Raw genomic sequence first — 25,721 nt, 5'->3', positions numbered from 1 at the left:
TAATATTTCATAGGCATCCTGAAAGTTCAGAGAGTGTAGTGAAAGGCTAGAGATAAAAAGAGATCATCATCTGCAAGTTTAACATATACAACATTAGCAATAATCCCCTCTGCCAAATAAGATTGGCTAAAACTAATGTTGCACACAGATTCCTTGCAGTCGTTTTGTATGCTAGCAGTTGTTCCTTTAAGTAAGCAAGAGCTCTACTCCCAGGTGGCTTGGGCTTTTTCCTGTGTCCTGCACTGGTTACCTCTACCTGTTCCCTCCCCTAATTTGACAAGGAAGCCCTCAATCAAATAGCCCCACTCCAGGTCGCCGCTAAAACTAGCAAGCATTGCTTGTTGGGATTTGTAGTTTTCTTTTTCCACGAGGGTATAGAGTGGGAGAGATCATGGATTCTTCCTGTCCCTGGGGAAACTGGTGTTCATGCGGAAGCTCTGGTCGCGCATAGAAGAGCGAGGTGGCCCGGACCCAACCAGCGGGCTATTGTGTGGCTTGGCTTGACCTACGCGCAAAGACTACGTTTCCCAGAGTGCAGCGGGAGCGGGGATAACCCTTTCTTGTTGCAGGTTGATCTTCTCGGTTGCAGATGAGCAAAAGGGAAAACAGTGGAGGGAGAAAGAGAAGGAAGGAAAGAAAGAAAGGAGGGGGTGGGGAAGAGGGGAGGAAGGAGGACGAGGAGGAGGAGGAGAAGTAGCATCTCTTGGCAGGCGAATTATGCATGCACTAAGCGAGCTCTGAGAGAATGGCTGTGGAAGGTAAGGGCTGCGGTTCTCCTGCCTTTTCCTTTTGCAAAGCCGAAGGTGTCCCCTGCTCCTGAACCACCACCCTCCTCCTCCTCCTCCTCCTCCTCCCACCTCCTTTGCGCTCCCCCTTGCACTCCCCTGAGGGGCAAGCGCGGAGGAGCGGTCGGCTGGCTGGCTGGCTGGCTAGAAAGGGGAAAGTATCCATCGGATGGGGCTGGGATTGCGGGAGAGGAAAGAGGACAGGGGCAGCCTTCCTCGCCTGTGCCAAGCGAGCGGGGCTCTCGGTGGGCTTGGCACGGGCAGATCTGCATGAATGGGCACTTCGATGCGGAAGGAAACGGGTTGCGAGGGGCTGCCAGGAAGCGCTCGCGGCCCTTCCCTTCTCCCGCTCTGCAAGCCAGGATGGCTGCCATCCCAGTGGAACCATCTCACCTGGTCCAGGCGAGAGAGGAACAATTTTCTCCCACGATTTCCCAGCCGTTCCCCGCCCCGCCCCCCGCAAGCCGAGTTTTTACCTTCCTTCCATTTGAAAGCAAAGCTGCTGTTGGATTAACCATCCATCCATCCATCTTTCTGCAGACTTCTCTTAAATGTGCATTCTGAAGCCCCATTTCATTTTTATTTGACGACCCCTCTCAGGCTGTTAGTGATTTAATCTCTATCCTTACGTGTTGCGTTGCTCTCCAGCCTTTAAAAGCATCATTGCATCGTTTCCAGAGTCTAAAAGCAGTTCGATCATCCTTGCTTTCATTATCCAACTTCATTCCTAGAGCTTTGCTTGAGCTCATGAACCCTTTAAAAAAATACTATGTTCAGAATCATTTTAAAGCTAACACTGGGACATGTGAGGTTGTTAAATAGTGCTGTTGAACCTGAATGGTGTCTCCTCTCAGTTTTAGATGTGCGAGTTTGAAGGAGGTCTTATTCTCCACAGCCCCATGAGGTGGATTCCACCTCGGTTCCATGTCACACATGTTGTATTTGTAACGTTAAACACAGAAGCAGTGTTCAACACTCACTAGTTGTTGTAGGAACAGAGTTTGAATTTGTGAAGGATAGCACTGATTTCTCAAACTGTTTAGGAAGCATGAGGGGCCTCAAAAGCTTCTCCGTAGTTCCTTGGGGAGAGGTTTGATACTGGTGAGCAATCATTCTGAAGGATGACCTGCCTGGCCTGAACTGTGAATGCCCCAGAAATGTACTGAAGGAGTGAGTGTTGGGTGTGTTCTAGATGACAAATCCAGTTCTTGTAAGGTGTTTGTGTGGCTTGACAGGCCTGTGTTCTCCAAGTACCTAGGCCTTGCATACATGGTCTGGTCTATACCTCAGAATCCTCTGTGGCACGAAGATTCCTTAGTGGACAGGCCAACATGGAAATGATGCCATCAAGGCAGAATGCTGGGAAATCACAAGGTTAGAGCCATGCCAGTTCTTTTCCAGTAATGATGTCGGGAAGAAAACGACTGGCTACTTTGCAACTAGTAGTTTTTAGACTTTCAGAACTTGGAGTGAAAGTTCCCCTGATGAAATTACTATATATTCCATAACATTTCCGCTAACATCTAAAGTATTCTGCAACCAAGACCCAAATGAATACTTTAGTGATTTAAATACTTTCTGCTAGTTTTCCCCAACTTGGTGGCCTCCAGTTGTTTTGGTTTTTAACTCCCATTAGTTCCAGGTAGCATAGCCAGTGGGCAAGAATCTTGGTAGGCATAGTCCAAAAGATAAGGAGGGCACCTGGTTGGAGAAGGCTGCTTGAGGCACCGAATGGCTTAGTCAAGTTCAGTGGTTGGTTTTGCTCTCCAAAGCATTTGCAAAGCAGCCTCTTCTGCTTCGCCACTGGACACGGCGAACTGCACAGGTGGGGCTTTGCATGGTGTGACCTATGAAAGCAACCAGTTGTGGAACTGAAATTGGAGCTACACTCCAAATATGTAATAAAAGCAACTCTGTTCCATAAAGTGCAGTATAAAAAAATTAAGAATGTGTTAAATTGCAGCATGTTTCCCTTTTCTACAACTGGCTCTTCCATCATTTAGAAACTTAAATAATTCTTTGCAGTTTTTTTTAAACAGCAGTCTAGCGAGGTGGGTTTTCTTCATTCTCCAACCTCCACTCCTAAAAACCAGATGGGACACACCTAAGGAATGTTGTCCCACATCTTTAAGGCTGTAACAGGAAAGGCGGGTCTGTTGGTTTGGATCCAAAGGAAGGAACATGAATGTGTGGTCCAGAACAATGGACATGTTTTCAGTATTTCTAATGCCCAAAAGGTCAGGTGCTTACCTTGGTGGCGGGAACTGCCAAGATGGAAGCAGGCCATTTACAGATTTGCTTGCTTTGAAACTAAGTTAAGGTTGCAGTTCTGTGTGCACTTACTGAAGGGATATGCTCTTCCCACCCTCACCTCAAGTGCGATGAAACTTGCTTTTGCGTACGCATCCGTAAGTTCATTTTGCTTTCCTCAGCTGTTCCGTTCATAATGTGAATAGGTCGTGGGGATGGGCATGAACAGAAGCACCACCCTCAACGTCTGTGTGCATAGGGGTTGCTCTTCCATGCTCCATGGAAGAGCATGGAGCTCCATGCATCCATTTGGAGGTCTGGAGAACCTTATTGGATGAACCCCATTTGGCATGTTCACCAACTGCTTGGTGGAAAGAAATCCAGAAGAGAGAGGCAGGCAGGCAAAGATCAGCTCAACCTCATTCTCTCAGCAGTTTTTCACTGTTGCTGAAAGATGATAAAACTCGAATAAAATATAAATATTAAAAAATAAAAACCTGGATGCCCCAGTTCAATTGTCACTCCTTTTAGCCACAGAGCATCATCATGATCATAATTTTCACCTATTCCTTGTATTTATTTTTGTATTTCTTTACTCTGCACCACTGAAGCTCTCTGGGCAGTATTGGGACTCTAGGTAATCTACAACCTTGAAAATAAAAAAAATTAAAGTTGCTTTAAATTGTGAATAGCCCACAGAGCTTTGGCTATTGGGCAGTATCACAATATAAAAAATGAAACAAGCAAAAATCTATCAAGCAAGCCAGGATAGTCAACCATAGTTTAATTTAGCACTAATATCCTAGCTAGTTCTGAAGATGGTACTCATTGTTTCCCAGTTCAGAAACTTGATACTTTATAGCTGGAAGTGTGAACTGATTCTGAAGAATTCTGCTTTGTGATGCAAGCATTGTATGTGGTGATTGATGGAAACAAGTTACCAACTGATGTTCCAGTCAGTCCAAAGGAGAACATAAAAGGGCCCCTGCTGGATTGGATCAGGGGTCCATCAGCTGCAGCATTCCCTGTTGCCAGTAGAAATCAACCTATCTGGTGGTTTGCTCCAGCAACTAGTACATGTAGGCGTATACATATGGCTTCAGTGGCTTCAGTTCAGTGGCTCAGTGGCTTCAGTTCAGGTGTTAAACGTGCCTATGTGAGCATGCCTTTGTTGTTCTGTTGATGCATTTGGGGTGGTGGTGTAAAAGTATTTGCACTTTGAAGTTTTCTGCTTTCCATTTCTCTTACTAAGAATTACTTCCCCATTCTTTCTGCCTGGGGACAAGTTGGATCCAAAATATGCACTTTATTTTGTTGCTTGAGTCAATGCAGTAAGACCTTTGTGTACTAACAGGAAACATTTTAGGCTGTATGAAAAAACAAAACCAAACACTCAACTCTTGGCATTGGAACAGGGCCTTGCAGCTGGGAGGTAGACGGTTTGTGAGGCAACCTGAGGGGAAGGCCTCCAAGCACAAAATTGCATTCCAGAGAAGCTTTTGGGGACAGCATTTACTGCCCAAATGGGCACAGTGAAATATCCAGAATAGCAGCCTAGGTTAGCTTACAGCTCTTCTTGCCAGCCGCTAAGCCATTGGAGGTAGAATGAGGGGTGGGGAAGCAGAGAAACTAGGAAGCCATTCAGTGATTGGGGCTTTTCAAGCTTGTTTCCCATTGGGGGAAAGGGGGTGGGGCAAGATGGGAAACAAGAAATTCTGGATAAGTTCAGATCCCAAGCAGGCTCAGTCCACTCCCCAAGAATCTCTGTCCCTGCACTATAGATACCCTTTGGAGTAAGGAGACCCACAAACTGAGGTCCTCAAGCATTAGAAGTCTATGCTTGTTTTTGTTACCAGCTCCTGGAGATTCTTACCAAGCATAAAGAGATCAACAGTGATACCAAGTCTTTGTTCACTGATGCAAAGGGAATGTAAAAGAAAAGACACCAGGGAGAAGGGCTGCTCTTTCTCTTCTTATCATGAATGAAAACCTGCCAGAGGCTCTGGGGACAGAGTCCTCACTAGAGGGAAGTGGCACTTGACCCTGGTGGGCAGGCAACCGTAATAGCCATTAATCTTCCCTTTTTCTGTATTAGATCGACAGTGATGTCATTCTTAATAAGACAGTAAAGAAACAGTGGAATTCCCCCAAGCTGCTCTTGCTAGTGCTGCAGATCATGGGGGAATCCCAGATTTTGTAAAGGTTCTGATTAAAGGAAGGATGCAATGTAGGTTTTGCTGCCTGCAATACAAGAGTGTGGGTCAGCTAAAGTGTGCCTCCAATTTTAATGCAGCAAAACAGCCATGGCCCCAAAACTGATCACTGGGGCAACACTGGGTTGGATAATATGAGCCTGCCCAGGATGGAGCTGATGGGCTCAGAGCACTCTGCATAGTAAGAGATCAGAGTTGTGTTCCTCATTATGGATGAAGGATCTGCATTGTCTTGATTTAGTGCACTGTAAGGTGTTTGCATTTCTTATTTTACATTTACAAAAGGCTGATCTGAGAGGCAGTAAAGAAGAAGTATACAGGCTGTCTTTAAGTATAAGTCCATTGAGACGGCTGCCAAGGTAGATCTATTTTTAGGCTGTAGAGTTTCAACAATGTTGCTTTAACTGCTTGTTTCCTTCTAGTCAAAGTGAAAGAAATAGGTCAGTGCCAATAATGGAATGCTTTTCGGTCTGTGTTAAAATGTTTGAGACTTTTTCCCCTCTGGTGCATGTATAGCAGCAAAAGAGGAGTTGTGGGGAGAGATGAACTTGGATAAATCTATTATTACTCAGACTGAGACAGGCTAAGATGATATCAATGGGGTATTTAGGCCAAGGGTCTCCATGAAGGTTTGCTATAGTCTATCAGAGGAACACGAGAAAGGTCAATAGTGGCCCCTGTGTGAACAGAAGGCTGGGTTATATAGATCTTTGGCATGGCTAGATTCAGTATGGCTCTTTTGCATTGGGATATGGGTGTCCTGCTGCAACAAGCTGGATTTCGGAGGGCATTGAAGTGATGGAGCTTCCCAGAGTCTTGGACAGGACTGGGTAGAGAGCCAAAAACAGTGGTGGAGCTGGGTAAACTCAGGTTCCAATAGTGTTCTGTGGGCTCTACTTAATGGCTATGTGTACCAGGGTGGTGAAGTGGTTAAAGGTGCTGAACTGGAACCCAGGACATCTGGGTCTTACTCCCTGTTCAGCCATGAAGCTCATTGGGTCAGTTGCTGCCTCTCAGCCTAACCTATTTCTCAGGTTTGTTATGAAAACATAATGGCGGGTAGGAGAACTTCGTAAACCACCTTGGGTTTCTTGCAAGAGGAAAAGGGGAGAGGTATGAATGCAATATAACAACAACAAGAAGAATGTGTACTCGTCCAGTTGTGCAGCACACAATTAACATTCCTCAGTCACCTCTCCAACTGTCATTCCATGCTTAGCAACTGCATTTAAATGTCTGATATAACGGCACAAATGCCAACCCTACTGAAAGCAAAAAATCTCTGGGCATGTGTAGTTTTGCATTTCCCACTCAAAATCATAGCATATGACTTTAGGAGTAAAATTGAGTTTGCTTCTGTTGCTCTGATAGGTTGTGTGTCTGTGTGTTTGTGTTGGAGAGTGGGGTGGGGCCTAAGCTGCAGAGGCCTGGACTTTGACTCCAAGGTCCAGCCTTAGCTTCATCACTGGACAAAAGTCAGAGATTTGGGGAAGACGTATGGAAACTCTTCCATACATCTTCCAAATATGCAGTTATTTGGAAGCTAATATCGGTCCCTTTGCCTAGGTGAAGATTTGAGACTTATATATGGGCAAATGGACCTGTAATATGATATTGCAGATTGGACTCTTTTTAGGGTTCCAACCAGACAAGCATCACCTAATGCCAGGATACATTCCCCTCCTTCCTTCTGCAATTTTTCATTTGTCCCCAAAATGGACACTCTGCATTCTGTATGGTCATTGAACGAGTGTAGGTCTCTTCAGACTGTTTGGGGTTTTAGGTGTACTCACACTTGTAGGTTTAATTTTGCTAAAGAATCTTTACATCCTGCAACTGTATCCTTTTCCAAGGATACAGATATAGTCTCCTGTTTTGGCTACAGTTGTGTTGCCCTCAGCAGCTGATTATTCTCCCTGAAGCTTCTCTGTACTTGAAACATCACCTTCTCCCAGTATCAGGGGCTTCTTTGGGAGGAGTAGAATCTCCTAAAATCTGGGGCTGAAAACAGTGAATTTTATCCTCTGCCTTCTCGGATGATTGCTTATTCATACAATAACGTTGGCCAATTCAGCACCTTCTTGTGTTCTGCAATTTAACAAATTCAACTTAAAAGCTACATTCTGCTTTTGATTGGTTCTCTCCGGTATATATTTTGCAAAAGAACATGCAGTGACTAATCACTAAACATGCAGTGATGACTAGGCAACAAAAGCAGTGATTAGAATGCTGCTAGTTTATTTTATTTTATTGATGTTTGAAAAGGCACATTGCAATTTTGTATAAATGGACCCTGTTCTCTTCCAGAGAATTATATACAAGCTGCCTTGAATGGTGTGTGCCGTTAGTAACAATAAAACAGAATGGCTGTGAGAGTAGGATGCTGTGGCATGAAGAAGCTGTGGGAGGTAAGGCAGTCCTCCCCCCAAAGGAATTTTCAGAGTCTAACAAGCAAATGAACTAATTCAAGGCATAAAAGGAAGGATCAACAGTTGGATAAGAAATTCAAAAAGTAAAATGAATGCAGAGTTAAAATAACCCCAATCATGAATCACGTAAAAAACCAAACAAACTCTGCACACTTGAAGACAACAGTTAAAATATATTATAATTTCACTTAAAACGGACACTGCAGATCAGGTATAAATGAATACCTAGTTCAATTTGCTGAAGCATCTCAGTCTAAATTTGGGCTACTGGTGAGCTTTGTGGTCAAACAGCCTCTACTAAAGTGGGCAAGTTAAGCCTTTCCAGATGTTTTGGCCTGTAGTTTCCAGCATCCTATACCATTAAGCTTTGCTAGCTAGGCTGATGGATATTGTAGGCTGAAACATCTGGAGTACCAGTCCTTGTTGACTTTTGCACAAGAGTGCAAAGACTGGATGCAAAGGAACATATGTTTTGTTTATGGGACCTTGAACTCTGTTTTGTAAGGTTTTCTGTTTAGATAATATGTGCAATTGCAGTATTATGGCTAAGAGACCACTATAAATCAAGCCCCAAATCTACATTCCATTCCTGCCATAAACAAACTCTTAGACAAGCCAAACACACTCTCATCCTAAATTCCTGGGATATTAATACTGACCTACCTTACATGGTTGTTGTAAAAGAGTCTAATAGAAAATGTAGCTGATATCCTTTGAATATCCCATAGCAGTATAGAAGTGCTACAATGTTATGTTTGTGCACTGAAGCCATTTCCTTAAAAATATACAAATAATGCAGCTGGATCAGACAAGCACATTTTGTTTTTCACAGCGGCCAACAAGTTGCCTCTAGAAACCCACAAACAGGACATGAGCACAAGAGGATTCCCTGTTCATGTTTCCCCCAGCACACACAGTAACGGCATCATGTTGGCAAAACTTTTCAGCTCCTCTTCTAATTTTCTATCACATTTTATAATAACTAGAATCCAGAATGAAACTCTGAAAATAGACACTGGCTTTTTTTCTCAGTGTCTGGCTGTCAGTGAAATCCCCACTGCTCTTAGGGGCAAATTTAACCGCCACTCCTCGTGTCTGTTCAAGAACACAAGGGTGGTGGTAGAGAACAGAATGGAATTAGAGTTTCAAGGGCCTATAAGGTCATCGAGTCCAGCCCCCTGCTCATTTTCCTCATGTGGTCGCCCATCCAGCTGCAGGCCTGCACCTTTCCAGCTTAGCAAAGGAGACTTGACATGCTAGCTCAATGTATGGCTACACAAGCAGGCTGATGCTAGAGACGATTCTTACATATAGCCATGTGGCTGAGAGTCAGGGACTGGCCCAAAGTCACCCAGTGAGCTTTGTGGCCAGAAGGGGGACTGTAGCTTGGATCTCCTGAATGCAAGCAGGTCCTCTCCCTGCTACTCTACAACCGGCTCTCCGTCGAGCCTCTTTCCCCCTGAGAGCCAATTTCCTATTGGAGTAACTCTTGGTGGCCACATTCCAGTGGTGGCTGGCAGAAGAAGTGGATCACACCAAATATTAGCATTTAGTTGCTGCCAGTGACTAAGCTTAGGAGAGGTGCTTCTACCTTTCAGGAGGAAGGAACTGCACAAAAGCTGATAAACCCCCACAAATGTGGTGACCAGAGGGGAAAGAGTGGGGCCAGGGAAACAGGATCTGGTGCACCCCAGAGAACCAGATTTGGTCCCAGGATCTGAGGTTCTGCATCCCTGGAGGCACAGCTTCACTTTTTCCCATGTAAGTGGATGGTTGCTCTTCATTTCCACATGGGGAAAACAGGCACAATACTTGGAGACCTGAGCCCTGCTCAGGCATTTACCTGAAGGCGAAGGGCTTAACAACAGTTGGGAGGTTCAGGCCATGTGCGTGGGCTCACCCACCATCTGTACTGAAACAGCAAGGTCTGAATGGAAGCACTCTGTTCCAGCCGTGGACCTGGCCTTATCGATGCATAAAGGAACATACCTTGCCAGTGACTTTCTGTGCTCCAGGGAGCCTTCTGCGGATGGCTTGTATAAATCTCTTGTGATACAATCAGAGACATTTAGAAAGTTGCAAGGCAGCCTTATTACAGCTGGGCTTTTAGGTTTGGCATCTTCAGGATTTATGACGTTGTGGCAAAGACATGAATTCCTATCCTGGAGAAACAGATTTGCTCAGTGAGATTTGGCTCCTGCTGTGAGATAATGTGATGCCAAACACTTGTTAATCTTTACTTTGCTAATTGTTGGTAGGTTTTTTACTATTTAGTGACACGTACAGCCTCTAGTGTACACACATGATGTATGACAGCAGAGCAGGAACATTTCTTTCATAGGGGGAGAAGGGTGCGCCAAGTGTCAGGGATCTGAGTTTGCCATCGAACTAGAAAGTAAATAACTTCTAGAAAGTAAATAACTTGACCTGAGGGGAGACAATCATTGCCTGAGGGTTGGAGGAGCAACACTATTTTAGAAAGGTTGTGGAACAGCAGGCAGTAGCTATCCCAAAGTAGAGGGGATGGGAGAGACTTGTCCTTTTCGACCTAAGTTTGTCTTTGAGGCCAGAAGGCCATGGATGAGGGGACTGTTCCTAAGGAATTGGTTACTTTCGGTTGGTCAAGCTTCCTGTAGCCAGACTGTTGACTGGGGTTGGACACAGGGAGCGTGTGACTCCCTTGCTACTGGCCACTCATCTGTTTCTGGACACAATTCACAGTGCTCTTTATGACTTTCTCTGCCCCTTATGAACCTGCGTGTGTTTGAAAAGGCCCTTCTCCCAGTCCAGCCACCACTGGAGGCATGATGCTTCGACGTGACATGAAGGGGCAGCTACTCTGTGGCCGCTAGCAGGCTCTAGGAGTCCTTGTGAAGGGAAGCTCGGTAGGCCTGCTCTCTGTTGTACTTCTTCCAGCAGGTGGTCCTTTGGTATGTAAGAATGTAAGGTGGCATGCTGCTTTATTTCTCAATGGTGGGCACTATTTTATTGTGCCTTTGATTTCTTTTTATGCTGTCTTTCTGCAGTGTTTACACCAGTACGTCACATCCTTGTCCTGATTTGTACACTATGTGCCATTGTACATCCAGGAGAAATACCTTAATAGATCTTAGGGAGTTTTCATGCTATGTACTTAAGTGTTCCATCAGTAGTTGGTAAGATCCCATCAGTGGGGCTCTCAAGCAGATACTGCTACAAGGGAACTGGAAGAGCAAGAGTCACATTCAAGGAATAGTTAAACAAGAGCACAGCAAGATGGAGTCTAATAGCACCTTGGACTGTGCTCTGCAGGATCTGGTGGGTTGGAGTAGTTCCTCTTTGAAGTAGCTGTTGCTCCAACAAGGAGCGAGCAGCAACTGAGGCTTTAAGTAGGCTGATCAGGTCCCTAGCTCCATCTTCTCTTGGATGCACCTGCAATCTTAAAAGGTCTGTGTTCACTTTTGTGTTCTGCATCTCTTACATGCATGAAGAACCTTCGAGTCTTCAGGAGGACCATCCTTGGAGGCTGAAGCTGGTGGGAGGGCTTCATCCTTGGGCCCAAGGTGGACGTATCAGGGGTTCCCAACTACCTTCCCTGCAGTAAGGAGGCTGCTGTCCCATTGGGCCAGAACTACCTTTGGTGTGACCCCCCAAGCCTCGAGATCTGGGCCATGTGGAATTGCTGTGCTTCATTTGCACCACTTTTATAGGGTATCCATATGATGTTAAAATCAAATCACGGATCTATTCAGCTTACCCATCTTTTCTCAGACTTCTGAAAGGCTATCCTTTTCCTAAAGAAATGGAACAGCCGCACAATTAATACAGGCATGGGTAGTCCTTCGTTTACTCTTTTGTCTTTTCTTAGGGGCTAGACAATATAGGCAGTGACATATCACCCAGCCTGCCTGCACTGTTACCTTTATAATCAGACCCATCATATTAACATTTTAATTAATGTTTTAATTAGCACTTAAACATGCTTTCAGCTGCATTTAAAAATGTTCACACAATAGCGTTTAAATGAAGGTGTTATTGCACTAATTAAAAATAATAATTAAACCCCTCCCATTGTGCTATCTTTCTGCCACTGCTATTTCAGTAGAATGGTTTTTTTCTCTTTTTTTAATGATCCGAAGAGTTATGGCCGACTGGGACACACTGGGAATGTAGGACTTGTTTCTGTGGAAACATGTACAGGATTGCACCCTAAGTGCTTCAGTGCAAAGCAAATAATAGCCTTTTTAAAAAGACTGATACAAAATGAAAAACAAAATGGCCCGAAGGTGCATTGACCCTTTTCTGTCCACACTGGTCAACTGCGAGTCCAACAACGGTTGACTAATACTAGGAGCAGTGCCTTCAGAAGCCCCAGTTGGTTAGGGCAGACTTTCCCAACTTAATGCCTTATAGTTGTTTTTAACTGCAACACCTATTGCCTCAGACTGTTGGTCATGGTGGCTGGGGCTGATGGGAGTTGTAGTTCAAAGTATCTGGAGGGACTGAGGTTGGGAAAGGATGGTCTAGTGCCTCAAAGAGAACATGCTGATTCTCTCATGAAGTTCTTGGAGAGGAACAGCCAGAGGCAATGTGTGTAGGCGTATCAGTACTCGGAATGTTAACAGGCTTAGAAGTCTGAAGAACAGGAACTCTTCTCTGGGTCAGAACACAGCTCCATTCTTCCTCTCTGTTCCCAGTAATTCAGGGCACATCCACATAACATCAATTCTCCTGCACCCTATGCAGGATGCGGCACAAACAGTGACCACAGTGACTTCTGTGGCACTGGGAAAGGAGCTGCCCAAAACGTTTCTCTCCCTTTTGGATGTCTGCAGCCTTTTACAGCAGCACAGGGGACTGGAAGACCCCTTTGAAAAGATGGGTCAGGATTTGGAGCCTCCCCTGTGCAGTGTGGGCTGCCAGAAACCCCGTGGCCACCGTGACCTTTCTCCTTGCCAATGCTATACCAAACCAAGGGTTCACAGAGGCATAGCAAAGGCCATCTTCTGAATAGCAGGGATGCAGGAATAATCTTCTAACCTTTCAATTGGAATTTAATTATAATTAATTTACTCCCCAATAGCCAAAGTTGTCTGGGCAGTTTACAACAACACATAAAATATAATGTAAAATCATTTAAAAATCATAAAAGCTTGCCATACAAAAATTTAAACCATGTTTAAAATACATATTACAAGGTACAATAACCTCTACAAATTATAAGCCCTATTTAAGCAGTTAAAACCCCCAGTAAACTAATTAATGCCCTGTAGCAGAGGACAGTCTTAACCTGGTGCTCCAGATAGGCTTCAGTAGGGACCTTGCTTCATAACGGGGGTTCACTACTGAAAAAGCCCTTTTCCTTGTTGTCACCAACCCGGCGTCCCTTGGGTGTGACCAGTGGAGGCAAGGTCCAGATTCTGGTCATAGTGTCTGGGCTGATGGTGGTTAAGAGGGTTGCTCCTTCAGGTACTGTGGTCCCAAGTCATGTAGACTTCCTTGTTTCCTCTGAACTTAGCTGAAGTCTTTACAGGATCTGGGAAGAGATAGGATACCCTATTGGAATGCAAAGTGTTTTGGGCTGGTTTGGTCTTGAATGGGCACTTGAGGACCCTCGTTGTGGAATGACTGTCTTGGTGAGGCTTGTCTGACACATAAGTTGTGTTCTTTTCAGCACCAGGTGAAGACCTTCGTGTTTTCCCAGGAATGTTAGACATTCGGTCCTTGTTGTTCTACATCTTTCACTGTATTTTAAGTCTTTGTACTGCTGCCAGGTTTTTACTTTGGCTTTTACTGATATTTTATACTTTAGTTTTAAACCTTTATAGTGTACTTTATGTTGCATTTTATGGTTTTAATTGTTGGCAACTGCCCAGGGAGCTTCAGCTATTGGGCAGTGTGGAAATGACACAAAAAATAAAAATCAAGATCAGTTAGATTTACAAAGGACCTGCTTCTAGTGGAGATGAAAACTACTAGGATTGTTTTGTGGAAAGGGAGTAACACAGCTGCCTGCATTTTTGGACTGTCCTTGGGAGTGTATCTGTAGGTACCCCCAGGGACAATGCCTGTGCTTCAAAAAGGACCATTACACTGCTGCAACTTGCATGCCATATTGCCTTAAGTTGGCCAGTAGGGATGGACAGATGTGACCCTGGAGCTTCCAGTTGCCCATCCCTGGTCTAAGAAGATTTCATTTTCTTCAACACAGTTGAAACAAAACAGAGATAGCATCCTCCTCACGCTTGGAGTAAAGAGTAATTTAAGCAAGCAGGATCAGGTGGATTATTCTGCATCTTTCTTTTCCAGTGCCAACAGAGAGTGGGGCTGTAATTCCTCAAAATGTTGGGCACTGTCATGAACGCTTCTTTCTTCTTTTTCCTTTCCAGAAGATCAAGGCAAAGGGCTTCTGAAATGTAGTCTTTTTTAGAGCTAGGCTGGTCCGTCGGGGCTGGCTTTGTAATACTGAGTGAGTAATAATAAAATTGCTAACAAGTAGCCTCTATCATGGGGATGCAGGTGGCGCAGTGGTTTAAACTGCTGTGCTGCTGGGCTGGTTGATCGAAAGGTCGCCGGTTCGAATCTGCGCAACGGGATGAGTTCCCGTTGCTCCGTCCCAGCGCCTGCCAATGTTGCAGTTTGAAAGCACGCAAATGCAAGTAGATAGAAAGGTACCACTTCAGTGGGCAGGTAACAGCGTTCCGTGCACCTCGGTGTTTAGTCATGCTGGCCACATGAGCACGGAGACCGTCTGCGGACAAACGCTGGCTCCCTTGGCTAGGAAACGGAGATGAGCACTGCCCCCTAGAGTCAGGCATGACTGGACTTTAATGTCATGGGGAAACCTTTTCCTTTACCTTTTTAAGCACCTATCATGCCCATGTAGGTATCAGTTCCAAAGGGGATGGCTCCATCCTCAAGGAGGTTTGTGTTGCTTGTGGGCAAGATGGTGAAAATACCAGGCAATACTTAATTGGTCTCTCCGTTTGACTTGACCATGCACTAGGTTGACAAACTCACACTTAGGGATGTGTGAAGAATCAGCTTGGGGCTGGGAAGCCATTGGATTCCCTGGGCTTGGCTCCGCAGACCCAAGTCTGCTTTGCAGGGGCCCAGAGCCCAAGTTCCTGGCAAGTGCTCCCAGGGTTTGCTGAGTGCTTACCAGGAATCAAGCCTTCCGGCTCCATGCACGACATAAGCAGTGCCCTCTCCCACGCCTGCTGCTGCCTCCACCGCCAACAGCGATGGTCAGGGGAAAAGGTGGGTGGCCGGGTATGATGTCTGGCATGCCTGCTTGCAGTTCCCCACTTGGGTGCTCACCATCATGAGCAGCAGTGGGCGAGGCAGAAGATCAGTCCCCAGAAATGGCACCAGGCATGCTGGCTTACAGCACCCTTCCTTTGCACCCTGCAGTCACTGGGAAGGTTGCCAGTAGCAGCACTGGGGGCTGCAAGCATTTGCAGACTTCCTCTTGGGTTGGCTCAGTTTATAGGACTTGGCTGAGCATGAGAAGAAGTCTGCAGAAGCCAGGGGGACAGATTCCAAAAAGGGGTAACTCCAACCCTACTCATACCCCTCGCCCTCTAATTCTCCTTGTTCTGCAGTGTCTTCTCCTGAACCAGAGATGGTCCGGTTCTCACCAGCTGCTTTGCCTAGCTTGAAGCTTGCTCACCTTGGCATTTCAATCATGCATTCCAACCCTGCCTTGGCTTCTTCTAGCTCACCTTTGGAGACTGAGCTTTCTAGTTTGGCATGCTGTATTTTGAGAGAAGCAAGCTCAGTCCCTACAGTCATGCACAGTTTGCATTGTAACAAGTTTAAATATAATTGTTTGGATTAAGGTTGATTTAGGCCTATTGATTTCAATAGAATTAATATGTTTAAATGTAAAACTTAAAAAAAACCAGCTTCACTTTGGATCAGGTGGCCCCAAATCTGCCTTGCATGGTTTTAAAATCTGAGCAGTTTTCTATTGAAAACTCTCTGAACCCTCCCAGAGTTTCAATTAGATATCTAGAACATAACTGGATGGATCATTTGTATCAATTCTTCTTTTATTAGGAATGTGACAAACACCCTGGCTTGATTTAAATTACTGTACAGCCTTCACCTCTCTGGGGAAATTGTGAATTGCTTGGCTAGTAGCTTTTGGAAATGGAAGAATTTAATGTCACCTGCAGCCATTGGAAATCCATCTGTCCCCTGCTTGACTGACCAATTAGTTTGCTTTAGAATCTCTATATTCAGCTGGCCTCTGAGGTCCAAACAACCACCCCGGAGACCCACTATGAATTCCTTGGTAAGTTCTCTTAGACAGGAATTCCTCCAGGGAATGACACATGTGGCTTACAGCCTGGTATCTGCTACAAAGGAATAATAATCTAAAATTACGTATATGGAGGCTTTCAAACCTTCACTTGAAACGGGGGTAATGATAGCAAGGAGCATTCCGATGATAGACATTTGATGGTTGGAGGGAGCCAGAGCATGTGTTCCCATTGCTTCTTTTCAGGAGAGGTGGGCTCTGCTTTCCGTTGCCTGCCCATAATAAAATGTTCCTTGTGTTGCACTTGTGTGGTCTTTGTGGGTTATCTCTGGATAAGGTCAAGGAAGGCTGTAATGGAAGAGAAGTGGCTCTCTGCTTCCAAGACTGCATATTGTTGAGCAGACTAGAAAACTTGAAAGGGGTGGAGGCACCCACAAAAGCACTGGGGGGAACCCACTGGGCTCTGAAGCTCATTCGTTGCTTGCAACGTGCCACTGTCCTCCAGGTCAGAATGTTTGGAATAATCTTAAATCTTAACGTGAAATCAGCAAGGCCTCTGAATAAGGAAATATTGTCCTGATGGTTGATGCCAGTTATCCCATCTTGGTTAGTTAATTGCATGTTCCAGTCCTGAAAAAGAGGTTAAATTTCTCAATGATCTATACAATTGTGCCCTAGAACAATGGCTTGTGGAACTGACCCATGGGGAGATAACCCTGGATCGATTCCTAAGTGATTTTGCTTAGAAACGTAAATGTTGAGTAACCAGTTGGAAACAGTGACCACAGTGCTGTCAGATTTAATATGTATTTCAATGAAAAAATGCCAAGGAAGACCAACACAGTCACATTAGATTTCAGATCTGGAAACTTTTCTAAGATGAGGAAACTGGTAAAATGGTGAGAGTGAATTATATCCCATCCAGGTGCTTGAAGTTTACAAAAAGGCCCAATGATGAAAGGGCCCAGATTAGAAAGTGCAGAACCAAGCCCAAGAGGTCATTGACATGGTTAATAAGAAGTATCAAGGAAGCTATTAGAAAAATAAAATGGAAGTTTCAGAAAACAGAATCCCAAATAAGGAAAATGACAAGGAGAAAAGACTTTCCAAAATCAGGCTCTTTGCTAGAGGACTAGGGAATGCCCAATGTAATGCTCGTTTTTACAAGGGGATCCAAGGGGAATCCCTGGAAATTATAGGCCAGGTAGCTTAACATTAATTCCAGGTAAACTGGTAGAAAGCATTATTGTAGATAAAATTAGGAAGCATATAGAGTAACAAGCCCCGCTGGAAAAGGTATGAGCATGGCTTTCACAAAGGGAAGTTCTACCTTAAATTTTAGAGTCCTTTGAGAGTGTCAGCAAACAAGCGGGCAGGGTAATCTACTAGTCATCATTCACTTGGACTTTCAGAAGACTTTTGACGGAGTCCCTTACCAAAGGCTCGTGAGCAAACTTAGCAGTCATGGAATAACTGGGGGTCCTCTTACGGATCAGTAACAACGTAAACAGAGAGTTAGGATTTATATATACTATTTATTTAACTTCTATCCCTCCCTTTAGCCAAAGCTTTCAAGGTGGTTTACAACAGTTTCTAACCAGGATCATGATACAATAAAAATAACCAGAACATTTTCCACAATACAAAATTTTAGAATAGCTTACACTGGAAAATAATTTAGCAGCGGAACACTAGACCTGGTTCGAAAATGTCTAGAGTATGTTTGGCTAGAAAATACCAGACATATTTATCCCATTTAGCCCTTTGTTGTTGTTGTTCAGTTGTTAAGTTGTGTCTGGCTCTTTGTGACCCCAAGAGCCAGACATGCCAAGTCCCTCTGTCTCCACAGCCTCCCAGAGTTCTCTCAAATTCATGTTCATTGCCTTTACTACACTATCCAACCACCTCACCCTCTGCCATCCCCTTCTGCTTTTGTCTTCAGTCCGCCTCAGCATCAGGGTCTTCTCCAGTGAGTCCATTCTTCTCATTACGGGGCCAAAGTATTTGAGCTTTAGCTTCAGCGTCTGTCGTCCCAGTGAGCAATCAGGGTTGTTTTCCTTTAGGACTGATTGATTTGATCTCCTTGCAGTCCACCTCTTAAATATCTTTAAATGCTTTGGCCCAGAGGACTGTCTTAATCTGTGGTTGAAACATGAAGTTTGGCACCAAGAAGAATAAATAGTACGTTCTTTCAGTGGAGTATAATCAGTGGGATCCTACAGGTTTGATTGGAACCAATACTTTTCATTTTATTAAAAATGATCTGCAATTATGAGGTGAACGGTGAAATGGCCAAGTTTGCAGATGGCACCAGATTATTTAGGTGATTAAAACAAGAAGATATTGCAAGTCAGTCTCAAAAAATCATTCCATACCGGGAGGATAAGATTCAAAATGTCAAATATGTTCTGTATAAGCAAGTATAGTATAATGCATGTTAGAGCAAACAATCCCAAATTCAAACATGGCCAAGAAGATCCAAGCTAGTATTTGCTGACCATAAAAGAGATGTTGGGGTTGTGGTGGACAGTTTGATGGGGCAAAATCCATGCGAGGCATAGTTAGGAAAGGAGATTATTATTATTATTATTATTATTATTATTATTATGAAAATAGAACTGCCAATATCATACTGCCCTTATTAAAATCTATGGTGTGAGTGCACTTAGAATAATGTGGACAGTTTAGCCATACCTAAAAAAAAGGATATTGTAGAGATGAGAAAAGTTCAGAGAAGGGCAACTAAAATGGTCAAGGGATCAGAGCAGCTCCCTTATGAGGAATGGTCACAGGCGATGGGATTGTCTAGCTTAGAAAAAGGGATGGTGAGGGACATATTAGAAGCATACAGAATCATGCATGCTGTGCAGAAAGTGGACAGGGAGAGAGTTTTCCTCTTCTTTATAGAACTATTTATTTATTTAAAGTTTTTCTATGCCGTCCCCATTGCTGCACAGCCTCGGGATGACTCACAGCAACAAATAAATAAAACAAACAGAATTACAGCTAGAATGCAGGGTCATCCCAGGAAGCTGAGTGATGGCAGATTCGGACAGATGAAGAACACCTTTACGAGCTGCAGAACTAAGTCTTGTCATTGCTTTCATAGGATGTAACAGTGGCCACTAGTTCGGATGGATTTAAGAGGAGGTTGGACAAAGAAAGCTATCATGAGCCACTAGTCTTGATGGCTATGTGATACTTCCATTATCAGAGGCGGCATACCTATGTACACCAGGTGGTGGGGAACATGTTGCGCTCCTGTCCCGCTTGTGCATTTTCCATGGGCAGCTGGAGGGAATGCTGGATTAGATTAACACTTGGTCTAAATCAACATGCGTCCTTTTAAGTTCTTACAACCGTGGGAGTCTCTTTTATGGCTTTTGTAAAAGTGTACACACAGTATATTTGTGTACACACAGTAAATATACAGAGTATATTTACTTACTTTGTTCACACCACTGCTTTATAACATACTTCCTCTGAGTGACTCAGATATGATATAATGACAGAGTATAACAAAATAAAAACAAAATAAAAAAATTAAAACACAGATTTCAAAACAGAGGTGCCTGGATTTTGAGACATGAGTTGTTTGAAATGCTTGTGTGAACCACAAGGATTTACCTAGCACCGAAAAGATCACAAAGGTATTTTCCACATGCATCTCTCTGGGAAGGTTGATCTAGCAGTGTGGTGACATGGCAGAGTTATTAATGTGTCAGTCTCATGGCTCTTCCATTCCTGCGCAAGCAGCAGATGCATCTTGACTCCAGTGTATGCAGAACATCATGCATGCACATGGACCCCAAATGCCTGTGCACTGCTTCTTTTCCATTCCCACCACCTACAACCACCACCTCTACCACCTACACTCCGGATACTAAGAATTGTGAAATGTGTTTGCATTGGAACTTCTCTGTAACAGGAAGAATCAGATCCATTGCCGGATCAGGAGGGCAGACCATAACTTAGTAACAAAGCACATCTTTTGCATCCAGATGGTTCCATTTGTAGTCCCTAGTTTAGCATCATGGAGTTGGAAGGGACCTTAATGGGTGCAGAATCTACAGCAGGTCATTGTCCAGCATCTGCTTGAATGCTTCCAACTTGGGGGAGACCAACACCTCCCCAGGCCGACTTTTCCGTGATCAAACTGTTCTGCTTGGTCCCTTGGACACCTGTTGCTGAGGAGAACAGCTGGGACAACTGGACAGTTAATCTGCCCTAGTATAAGGCAAGGTCCTCTGAGCCTCGTTCTGTCAGACATTTGCATTTCCAAGGAACTAATATGTTCAATTTATCAACATGCCCTTTTACAGGAGCCAATGCCAGACATGCTGGTGCAGACATAAAGAAAGGGCATAAAGAAGCAAAAGCTTTCAGCACAGGTGCAGTAGCAATGGATGGATGGAGATGTTCTGATGTGAAAATCACGGTGGTACAAGTACCTAAAGGCATTCCTGTGACAGTTCATGCGATGTAAAGTAGGAATGGAGAATGCATTGCCCTCCAGCATTGCATGTGGTTGATGGAAGGCACAAGCTGACAATACTTGGTATGCCACACCTCTCCCTTGCCTTGTTATGGGGCATGCTTACATATGTATGTTGGTTGTTGTTCCATCTCAATCCTTCTGCTTCATCCTTCACTCATTAACAGGATTTGCCGCCTGCATTACGAACCGATACATTTCTTGACATAAGCCAATTAGATGGAGTGTCGTTAAACAATGACGAATCCGGCAGGAGGATTTGCTTCTGTTTAATCTGACTTCTGTTTTTCATAGTCTACAAATTGAAAAGTTTTATGATATGTCTACTTCTCAAATTGGGATAACAAGAAGGTTGGAAGAAGCTTATATATTAGTGATACTCCTTTAGCATAGTAAGGAGGAGACTTTTTAAAAGGCATAGATAAATAAGAGGAGATTTCTTAAAGTTGTTACATAGCCAAATAAGCTGTACTTCCAATCTGTACTTTTATAGGATTATGTTATCAACCATATATTCTTCAGTACAAATTGATATGCATGCTAATTTAGTTTTGTGCACAAAATTTTTCCTCGTGGTTTTCTGTTTGTTTCTTAAACAATCATATAACAAACCATGAGCCAATGTGGCTGTCCGTAGCCCTCCAAAGTTCAAGAATTTCAGGTATCTCATTGACAGCAGAAGAAGCATGGGGGTGAAGGTGAAGGGGGCAAATGCTTCTCTCGTGCTGCAAAAGATTTGGGTGGGTGGTAACTACATCTTTTGCCTCGAGGATACTACATATCATGGCAGAGACTTTCTCCTTCTTATTTATTTATTTATTTATTTATTTATCGATTTATATCCTGCCTTTTTCCTACAAAGGGCTCAAGGCAGCTTACATCATTCTCCTCCTCCATCTTATCCCCACAACAACAACCCTGTGAGGTAGGTTGGGCTGAGAGTCTGTGACTGGCCCAAAGTCACCCAGTTGGCTCCATGGCTGAGCGGGGACTAGAATCCAGGTCGTCTGAGTCCCAGTCCCATGCTCTTAACCACTACGCCACACTGGCTCTTCCCCACCCAGAATGGCCACAATTCTCCAGTTCTGAGGTAGGTCTTCTGATGTTAGAGCCTCAGATGGCACATTAGGGTGGTGAAAGGATGCTCCAAGGTTGAAGCATCAGCTGTGACCTCAGAGCCCAGAGTCTGACCTCTCCTATGGCTGTTTGGAGTCTGTCTGGTGGCCATAGGATTGCACCCCAAAAGAGCTACAGCTGTGCACAAACAGTCTCTTAACATTCTCCAGCTTACATTAGTGGAATAAAACTACAGCATTGTCTCACAGGTAGTGCTCACCGTCGACAGAGGTTAAAGCACACCTTCTTTTCTTTTCCTGAAGGGCTTTTGTTTTTCTTTGCCATTGAAAGTAACATGCACTGAAAGCGACTGAATTGGCAGCTTGACACCAGTTTGCATCTCCCACAATACGCCACCAGTGTGAAAATACACAACTTTTAAAATTCACAATTTAAAGTGTGCATGTTTAAAAGCGAACACTTACCCCCATTAAAGCATGAAGTTGTGATTATGTAAAAATGTTCACTTTATAAAAAGAAACACACACTTTAAGATGCACACATTTTGTGGATATGAAACACTAGTTCAGGAATTTTCAAATGCTTTTTGAAGAAAATGCAGTCCCATTTGAGGTTGCCAACAAGGTATTTTCAAGGTTTTCACATGGAAACAGACTCCCTGGGCATTCCTAATCCAGATCCAGTAAATTTACTCTCCACATAAGAGTAAATGTGTTTGCTCTTTTCTGAGAAGTTTTTTCCCCAATTAAAGGGAGTTTGATTCTTTTGTGTTGTTGCTAGGGCATTTTGTCATTTATCTTGTACTTGAACTTTTCTAATCATTATGAGCTGGCTGAGGTTGCTGTGTGTTTATTCTTCCTATTATGTATCTTTCCATTTTTCTGTAGCCACTTAGGTTGCCTGCACTTTCTGATTTGGAAAAAAAGCCTTATGGGAGGAATTACTTCATCTCTTGAGCCTTAATTGAGCTGTGGGAAGCTGCAGGGACTGGAGAAATGAATTAACAGTGAAAGGCAGGTCAAACATGCATCATTCTTGGCTATCTCAGAAGTAAAGCAAGTTCAAGAATGCCAAACTCAACCCATAAGATTTCTCTGATTATTTTCTCTTTAGAAAAGAAATTCAATGCATTGAATGGGGAAGTTAGAAAAGATTTGCACACGGCACTGAAAAATTTCTGCACTTGCTAAGTTAAAATTCACTGTTATGTGCCATCAAGTCTTATGAATGACCCTATGAATGAAAGGTCTCCAAAACGTTCTTTCCATGACAGCCCTTCTCAGCTCTTGTAAATTCAAGGCTATGGCTTCTTTAAAAGTCAATCCATTTCTTAAGTGGTCTTCCTTTTCTTCTGCCTTTGACTTCCCCTAGCATGATGGTCTTCAAGGAATAGGCAAATGTATCTAAAGAATGACAGCTTCAGCTTTCTCAGTGAGATACCCTTACACTTGACGATCTCTTCTAGTTCCTTCATAGAAACTCTTAAGTATTGAAGCACAGTCTCAGCTGATTGGATTAGGGGATCTTGGCCAAGGTGACCCTTAACTGGGACCTCGGACCTGCAATGTAGGACCTGCGGCTGTTGCAGAACTGTCCCCCTGTGTGCCAGGATCCCTCTACATTGCCATGTTAGCTTGACAGTGTAGGGAAGCATCCCACCACCTAGTAACCTCCAGATGTATTGGAATACAGCTCTCAGAATCCTCCAGCCAGCTATGCGGCTTGACTCATCAGGAGAGCACCTTATTAGGGAAGACTGGTGTAGGCTAGGAGTCCTGAGACGATTGATACCAAGGGGCAGACCTGCCCCTTAAAAGCTTCCCATGCCTTAAGGAAGGGATGGAGCCTGGCAAAAGATGCAGCAGTGTTCTTTTTACTGGATCCTATGTGTAGAACTGAATGGTAACCGTATTCTTCTCAATGGGAGGTAGCAAATGGGGTGAATAAGGTGTGACGGCTGTTCTAATTCTTCTGAAAGTCAAATTGTGCCTCACCTCTGAACTCTGCTTCAGACTGCAGCATTTATTCTGCTCCACAGAATTGCAACTAAACTAACTTGGATAGCGCTGTCATTTCATCTGCATATCTTAAGTTCTTGCTCCTGGTTCGTGGTGTGATGCTTGCATAGAGGAATATTGCAAACTGTCTAAGTTGAGCATTCCTCACCCTTCCTTATGCGCCAAGCTCATTTCAGTTCCCTCTTCCTCCTCAGCTATCCACTGCAGTCTAAATCCAAATGGTATTGATCTCTCTGTCCACACGGAAGGAATTAACCTGCAACTTGAAGGCGAGAGAGTGGAATCGTCCTCGCTTAAGAAAGAAAACTCCTCTAAGTTGCCTGAATCAAAAGGGACACCTAAGAGACAACAAGCAGAACCTGAAACATCTAAGGTAGGCCTGATAACCAGATTGTTTTTTCTGTTCTGGAAGAGGAGGTTCACATGTTTGTACATGGAAGGCTCCTGTTCAGTGCATAGAATGATCTTGTAAAGCAGAGCCATTCAGGACAAGGTGTTAAAGTTGCAAGCTGATTAGAGAGACCATTTCTCAATGGCAGATCATGTGCATGGCATGCAGAAACCTCAGGTTTGATCCCAAGCACCTCCAACTAAACTGATCACATAGCTGGTGATGAGGAGAGTCACTACACAACCAGGCAGGCAGCGCGAGCTCAATGGAGAAGTAGCCTGTTCTGATAGAAGGCATCTTGCTATATTCCTGGTATCAGCTCAGCTTTTCATTTCCATGTTTCTTTCCTCCCCTCTTCTCCTCCAGTTGATGTTTGGCCTTGGATATGCAGATAATTTAAACCCCAGGAAAATGGAACATGGGACAAGGAAGCACAAGTGACTGCCTTGAACCTAGAGTGATATTATTAGTAGTTTGTGCAGTACATAACCAGTCACAATACAAGCTAGTAAGCGACACATGAGCCATCAGTGGCCTAAATCTAGTGCCTTTTTCACAATTAGGGTATATCCAGATCAGTGGTTTTTCCCCCCTCATAATCTGCTAAAGAAAATAGATGGTGTTTAGTTTTTCTGTTTCAGATTTCCCATCTTATGAATCTCTGTTTTTAAGTGAGATGGAGATTGTCTTGCTTATTAAAAGTCTTGTGACAAAGCGAGGCGCAGTATGATTGATGTACTCCTTGCTTCTGTCCACTAATTGAATCACTTTTAGGATTTTACTGCTATTCATTACACCTGGCGACATTTTGTCATGGTGCGGGGGGGGGGGCACACACCAGAGGAATAGTCCCCCACCCTTCCTCTTCAGATTAGCCTGACTTTGAGGACAGATGGTCTTCACTTAAGTGTCACAGACTTGCTAGGTCTTTGCATTGACAGAGTGACACCTTGATCAATTCCTGTCTTAATTTCACTGTCAACTAAATTAATGAATGCTGCCCACAGGTATTGACTGGGCATCTGTCACTTTCTATTTGGACAAAGATGGTGGCTGGACTTGTTGCTGAACTGGCAACATTGCTTGCATAATCAAGGGGCAGTTAGTAAATTCTATGGGTTCCACAGGAAATGTGGGGTGAAATGTTGGGACATGGTCTTTCTTGAAGGTGTTCTTCCCTCCTGCCCCTGTTGCTTCGCCCAGTGATTTTAAGTGTACCCACTGACATGCCAACAAGAACTACAGTCGGAGTAGGACAGGGAAATTCAAAGTGTCTGAAGCCCTGTTGACAATATTGGTAATATCTTATTTGTAGCAGGACACAATGCTGTAGTAGCACGGGCCCTAAGAAGGTTAAAGCACTGGCATTTTTTGAGTAGCAGGACAATGTCAGCTGCCACCCACCTATTCCCAGAATTCCTTTCTTCTTCTAGGTTTAACTGCAATCCTCACAGTAAGTAGAGACAAATGAATTTCCCCAGAAACACTATATTGTTCCATGTGTAATGCAAAGCATTTGGGGAATAGGACATGGTGAACAATTAATTGAGTGGACAATTAAGACCCATTAGGTTTTGGAAAAGACCTTCTAGTGAAGAATAAGCACTGGAACTGGCCCATACACGAAAAAAATTGCACAAAGATGCATAAACTAATTGACATGTGCAAATGTGTAATGCATAACTGGAAATAATTATCATTATTATATGGCCTCTTAGCCTCTTGCTTGCAATCAGGACATAGCTGGGCACTCCATGTGTTCATGCTTTGATTTGGTTTTTAGGTCCCAAACTCATATGGGGCAGATGTGGGGCCCAG

At 43.9% G+C, this 25,721-nt stretch overlaps 1 protein-coding gene across 1 annotated transcript in view; it reads left to right on the top strand.

Moving 5' to 3' along the window:
- Positions 1-716: 716 nt before the first annotated feature.
- SAMD12 (sterile alpha motif domain containing 12) overlaps positions 717-25,721 on the top strand; it is a 219,406-nt gene continuing 194,401 nt past the window's right edge. Inside the window, exons 1-2 of the mRNA XM_044421607.1 lie at positions 717-758; positions 23,707-23,885. Of these exons, the coding sequence (XP_044277542.1) occupies positions 746-758; positions 23,707-23,885 (192 nt within the window). The 5' untranslated portion in view covers positions 717-745. The remainder of the gene's footprint in view (positions 759-23,706; positions 23,886-25,721) is intronic.

Source organism: Varanus komodoensis, unplaced genomic scaffold (genome assembly GCF_004798865.1).
Source record: "Varanus komodoensis strain SLA01 unplaced genomic scaffold, ASM479886v1 scaffold12, whole genome shotgun sequence".
Classification (NCBI taxonomy): domain Eukaryota; kingdom Metazoa; phylum Chordata; class Lepidosauria; order Squamata; family Varanidae; genus Varanus; species Varanus komodoensis.
This window is presented reverse-complemented; position numbering and strand designations above follow the sequence as displayed.